We start from the raw sequence: 6,821 nt of genomic DNA on the forward strand, positions 1-6,821 counted from the left end.
ACTGATAAAAACACTTTCATCATTACAAAAAAGTTAAACAGAAACTAAATGATGCAGTAAACCTATATTGTTTTTAAATTTTCCGAACTATTCGACGTTCACGATAGATAACCGCACACGACAAAGAACATTTTAGTGTCAAAAAAATGATCACAAGCACATAATTATAGCAGAGCATGGCATCCTAAGAAAAAGAGTGATGGAGATAAGGTTTCATATTGGTGGTTCGGTAAATGATTAAATGTTTTGCATGCTTGTCTGATTTCGGATAAACCACAATTTCCACGTGTCCATTAATAAAAATGGCATTGTCACATTAATGTAACAAAATTAAATTTAGATTTTTCTCGATAATGGTGTTGTCTGCCCCCCTAACCTAGAATTATATATACTCCGTATGTAATTCACACCCATAATTTGCAAAAGTTTGTCATCTTGAAAGAATATATGCCGTCTTATTTATAAACTAAAAATTCTATACCAGCAAGGATGATTTTTATTTATGAATGTAAATTTAATGTTTAATAAATCTATAATAAATGAATTATCTACTCAAAATTGTCATCATTAAAGATGGAATGTGTTTGTTTGTGTGTGAGATTACATGCATGGTTTGGTGGGTGGGTCTTTGTGCGTGTATCACGTTTGTTATTATTAATGCATTGCACTAAAGGAACTGTCCCAACCCAAAAGGGGTTGGCCTAGAGGAAAAGACTTGGGCCTAGATCGGAACCTCAGTCAGTTTGAGGTCTCAAGTTCGATTTCTCTTAGTACGGCCCCTGAAAATTGCTATACATAATATTCCACTCTAATTATAGCTTGAAGGCAAGAGTGACATTTTGTTAAAGTAAAATGATATTTTTATTTATTTTTTTAATTAATGGTTGTAATACCAATTTGCAATACATGTTCTACTTTGTTAATTTGGTTAGAAAGAAGGGAGGGAAGAAAGATAGAAGAATGGAACATGCTTTCATCGTTTGGTTGGGAGGAAGAGAAGAGAGGAATGAAACAAGTTCACATTTTTTTCATTCATTCAAAATTGGGCAGAAGATGAAAGAAAATTTCCCAATAAATACGTAATACTATTTTTAGCCTATAATTATTTACAAAATCACTTTGTTAAAACCCTACAAATTCCTTTCCCAAAAGCCGAAGGAAGAAATGTTCACACCAAGAGAGTATATATACAGGTAAAAAATATATAAAATCTCTATTTCTCTTCTTTTCAATAAAACAAAGAAATATGTCACATTATCTATCATTAATTTCCATTATCTCTTACATTCAAACAAACAAACCAAAAAAAGTGAGGAAACACCGTCCCTTCCCTAACGATCTCATTCATCGATCCCTCCCCCTCTCTCTTTCATCTATTTATTCATCCCTCCTACAAAGCGGAGCATACGGAAAGTCTGGAACCCACCATAACCGATTGAAAAAATCCCTTAGAGTTTGAATTGAGAATACTATTCGAATTCAATCAATTGTTGTAGCTGTGATTATGAGAGAGAGAATGATGATGCTTGATCATAGGAGAAAATTATGTTGCTTTATTTGATTATGTTAGGTTCCAGTGGTATACTAAGAGCATGTAATATTGGTATATAGAGGGAGCTTAGGAGCCCATTTTAGAGTCAGAAGCAATTAATTACCAGTTAAGTATGGGAAGTGAAGGCCATATCCTCCTAAGTCTCATTGTTTTTGTTCACTCAGTGGCTCATGGCTATGCTGGTGTTCAACCCAGAGATGACTCAGAGAACAACATTCCTTTCAACCGTCACAGTTTTCCACGTGGTTTCGTATTCGGAGCAGCATCATCTGCTTACCAGGTATGTTCTTAATTAATTGAATTTCTTTACTATATATATATATATATATATATATTATATATATGTTTCATTGTAAATGTGTTTAAGTGAAACCACTTAAATACATCGTTTAACTCCCTCTTTCAGTTCTATGCCTTTGGACGAAGAATCATTATTAATTCTATACAAATTAAACCACCTCCTTTATATTATTGTTATTCAAAGAATTTTTTCTTTTTCCATTATTATTATTAATTATTGTTGTTGTTTTGTTTTGTTTCAACAGTATGAAGGTGCTTGGAATGCAAGTGGTAAAGGACTAAATAATTGGGATCACTTCACTCAGACATATCCAGGCAGAGCTCTCTCTCTCTCCCTCTAAATATACATTTATACACATGCAGTGATGAAATGATGGAAAAGAAACAACTATTCTAGGCGGAGGCATTTTGAAAGGATTAAAATATAAAAATAAAAATAAAAATAAAAATAAAAATAAAAACTATTACAGGCGGAGCAATTAATGCACTTTGAAATAATAGATTGTCCTAAAGGATTTGGAAAAAAAGGACTAGCTAAGTTCACTTTTCTGAAAAATGTTTATCAACAAATGTGAAAATTGGAAATTATGAAAAAATGTTTTTCATGTACTGTCTTTTCTGATGAAATTTTCATTTATTGAGAAAAAAAAATTGTTAACCAAAAGAATTTTTTAGCTGCATAATTTTTTATTTTTCAGTCTTTAAAAAAACTGAACCAAGTAACTTCAAAGTGATTTCATTAACTTCGGGCATTAAAACAACAACAAAACCTAGATTTTCTCTCTTTTACTGTTTCATCGTGTTGCATAGTGTGCTTTTACATTGCTTATGCAACGATTGACTACTTTTCTTTCACTGAATATGCTTTCTATTTTGGGAAATGTTGTGTTGGTGCTGTAGAAATGGTAAAGGGCAATGCTAGCGGGAAGGTTGCTGTTAACTTCTATGATCTTTACCCGGTAATATTTTGCCTGAAACAGATTTTCCTATAATTTTATTTTGTTGAATTACATGCAGGGACGGATCTAGGAATTCATATGAGGGGAGGAATTTATATGGAGCGGTTTTTTTTTATAATTTCAATGGGGACAATTTCAAAATTTTATGGGTATAAATGCAAAAAAAGTATAAATTTAGAAGTGTAAAATGTAATAATAAAAATTTTCAGTGGGACCCTCACTGAGCCCTTCACAAATCCATGCATGTTTACATGCATATTTAATAAGAAGATTTACAAATTTTACAGGAAGACTTTGAGCGAATGAATGATATCGGCTTTGATGCTGTTAGAATTTCCCTCTCTTGGTCCAGAATATTACCTAGTAAGTCACTTTAATATTTAAATCCTTTAACAAACTTCGTTAATTGATACACTTTTTTTTTTTTTTTTTTTTTTTTTTTTTTTATCACAATTCATTGATACACTTGATCTCTAATAAAATTCAAACAACAGATCCGCATTCTTTTTCCAATCTTTCCTTGCCATTGAATTGCTTCTCTTTTTTTTTCTTCTTTTTTTTTTTTTTTTTTCCCTTTGTTCTTCACTACAAGAAAATTTTGCTTTTTAACGACAAGCGAAAACACTTTCTGCCACGGTTTTGGCCTGTTATATCATTTTTTTAAAAAAAAATTAAATTATTAGAGAGCGTGCAACTTTAATATTTAAATCCACTAACATATATACTTTATAATTTATTTTGGCTTTTCATGTTCTTTTCTAATCTTAATTCGTATCCATTATGTTATTGTTATCATAATTTTCTCAAAATTTCGACAAAGAAAGAGCATAATTAATATTTTCTAATTGTTTTGATATATATTTAGGTGGCCGGGTAAATGGCGGTTCAGGAGTTAATCCTGATGGACTCAAGTACTATCACAATCTCATCGACGACACCCTATCCAAAGGTCACAAATCTATTGCCTTCTTTATCCCTTTTTTTGTTTGATTTATACTTTGTGTTGTTATAATCAATTTCAAAATAAGTATAATTCTCTAAATAAATAAGTATTTTTTATTTATTTTTTGAAAGGTGTATAATTTTTAGTACTTTTTGATCGATCAGGACTGAAGCCTTTTGTTACCTTGTTCCACTTTGATATGCCACAAGCCCTTCAAGATGAGTATGGAGGGTTTCTGGACTACAAAATTGTGTACGTAATCTTTATATATATTAGCTACCAGTATTATATATGTAGTCTCGTACTATAGTGCAGGAGCCTTGTCATTTTGTGACCTGGGAAGGATTAAATGTACGGGTGCAGTCTTACCTCCTCATGCAAATAGACTGTATATCAATGAATCTCGTGTCATAAATTAACTAAAAACTTACCATGCAATGTTTTAATTAATGTACAGGAACGATTTTGAAGATTATGCTGACCTTTGCTTCAAAGAGTTTGGTCATAAGGTGCAGTACTGGATCACCATAAATGAACCATGGTCTTACAGTGCCATGGGATATGCCTATGGTTCATTTCCACCCGGTAGATGTTCTAAGGACGAAAATTTGCAAAAATCCGAAGATTTGTATAGAGTTGGAAGAGCTTTTAAGTCGCTTTTTATAAGCTGCCCTGTGCCTGGTGATTCTGGCACTGAGCCTTACAATGTTACACATCATCTACTTCTTGCTCACGCAAAAGCAGTGCAACTTTATAGAAACAAGTACCAGGTTAGTCCAGTCTACGATGTTCCCACAGTCATTACAGAATCTGAGAATTTGAATTGTCAATTTAATCTGAATAGTAATTTGAATTAACTAGTACGATTTTCAATTTCTTTAAGATTTAATAATATGATGGTTCTAATGATGGCCATGCATGATCTTGTGTAGAGGATACAGAGTAAAATTATGGGTAAAATTGGTATTGTAAATGTTGTTCAGTGGATGCTTCCGTTCGACACTCAGTCAAAAAATGACACTGCTGCAGCCAATCGGGCCCTTGATTTCATGTATGGATGGTAAGTAGGTCCATTGCATGGTTCTCTCTCTCTCTCTCTCTCTCTCTCTACATATATATATATATATATATATATATCGGTAATTTATATAAACTATTGGTGTGAATATTGATTTTTGGTGTTTTTTTGGTTCCCCTAGGTTTATGGAACCTTTGAACAGTGGCAGCTATCCATCTTCAATGATTGAGTACGTCGGAGATCGGTTGCCGATTTTTACAAATCGTGAATCAAAAATGGTAAAAGGGTCTTCCGATTTCATAGGGTTAAATTATTATACTGCAGCTTATGCATATCATGTTCCTTGCAAAAAAATTCCAAGCTACTTGACGGATTCTTGCTCAAGTCTTATGGGTAGGTTTTATCTAATCGATCCATTTCTATGCTACAAATATGTTTATTTCATGTTATTGACACTAATTTTATGTTGTGACGTAAGAGGTAAACGCAACTGGATACCAAATTGGTCCAAAGGTAAACGTCTACGAAGTACATTATTGTGTATCATATATTTAAAATAAAATCCCTAGAATAAATGTCTCTAAGCAAAATAATAATAAGAATGTTTTCCATGTTAATCCATCTAAGCAAAGTAATTTAATTAGGATTTAGGATTCAGTTATTTATATTCAGAGTTAAAATATTCACTTATATATTTTAATTGATTTTTCAGGCAGGTTCAGACTGGCTCTATGTTTATCCGGAAGGACTTGGAGATCTTTTGAACTACACAAAGAATCAATATAACAATCCCAAAATCTATGTCACTGAAAATGGTAAAATTCTTATGAGATTTTTTTTTTCTCCGGCATGTATAATGTTTATAATATATATATATATATATATATAGATATATGTAATATATGCCATTTTTTTTTTCTCTTATATATAATGTTTATAATATATTTGTTCTGTGTGCCATAGTTTGCATATATAGCATATGGTAGTCATATAGTATGCATTTCTACTCTTACATATTAATATTTTTCATATATATTGTCTGACCATTCTTTGCAGGAGTGGACTTAATTAATGGGTACAATATTCAACATGATTCCATGAGAATAAAGTACCATAACGATCATCTTCATGTCCTCCGTGATGTCATGTTAGTATTTTACATATTTTTAAAGTTTCAAAACAACCCATTTTCTTTTTTAATTAATATTTTCCCCCATAAATACAAATCTATGAATATTTATATTTGAATTTTGACAGGAAGAGAACCGGAGTGAATGTGAACGGATATTTTGTATGGTCATTCCTGGATAATTTTGAATGGACCGAGGGTTACACAGTCCGTTTTGGTCTTGTTTACGTGAATTATTTCAACAAGACGTTGTTTAGATTTTCTAAAGATTCAGCCTCATGGTTCTCCAATTTTCTGAAAAATGGAGCAGAAACCCTTCCTAAGATCCCTGACACGGGGCTTGCATTGGGTTCTATGTCTGTGCACCAAAATGGCATCATCTAATGCATAGAACAGGGTTTGGATCCACTTCCATGATGGAGTAGTATATTAACCAATAAACCTAAAAGAATATATATATATATATATATATATATATATATATATATATACTCTATTTTGTATTTTAAATTTCCATCTGCTTAAATTATGTGCACTTTGTATGTGATTATGTGCACTATGTATGTGATTATGCTTCAATGTGTGTGCTACTATTATGTGCAAAGCAATAATAGAATGAATCGTCATTGTTATTGTTTTTTTATGCAACTGCATCTCTTCATTTCAAACAGTTTCGAAATAATCCACACGTGGATCTGACTTGCATCTATATACAAGACACAGTCTGCAAATACCCACCATTTACTGTTAAGAGGGGCCGTTAATTGCGGTTATTAACTTGTAGTTTGGTCCTGGGCTGTCCCAAGTTTTGGGCCCAATTTTGGGGTTCTTTTTTTTTGGTCCCTCTTTGGGCTGTTTTTGGCCTGTAAAAATATAATGTGTGTATATATATAATTAATTTTTTATAAAATATAATTATA

General features: G+C 31.9%; 1 protein-coding gene across 1 annotated transcript; it reads left to right on the plus strand.

Annotated features, from left to right (window-relative positions):
• The first annotated feature begins 1,398 nt into the window (after positions 1-1,398).
• LOC132299297 (beta-glucosidase 24-like) lies at positions 1,399-6,520 on the plus strand. Its single transcript, XM_059795827.1, has 13 exons — positions 1,399-1,832; positions 2,098-2,167; positions 2,753-2,811; positions 3,099-3,174; positions 3,677-3,760; positions 3,919-4,006; positions 4,212-4,524; positions 4,687-4,814; positions 4,954-5,165; positions 5,251-5,285; positions 5,485-5,587; positions 5,829-5,919; positions 6,030-6,520. Exons 1-13 carry the CDS (start codon positions 1,665-1,667, stop codon positions 6,283-6,285), a joined length of 1,683 nt encoding a protein of 560 aa, XP_059651810.1. The 5' UTR covers positions 1,399-1,664; the 3' UTR covers positions 6,286-6,520.
• Positions 6,521-6,821: the final 301 nt, after the last annotated feature.

This window comes from Cornus florida, unplaced genomic scaffold (genome assembly GCF_030987335.1).
Source record: "Cornus florida cultivar Cherokee Brave unplaced genomic scaffold, ASM3098733v1 CherokeeBrave_3.0.0_Hap2_Chr03, whole genome shotgun sequence".
Taxonomy (NCBI): domain Eukaryota; kingdom Viridiplantae; phylum Streptophyta; class Magnoliopsida; order Cornales; family Cornaceae; genus Cornus; species Cornus florida.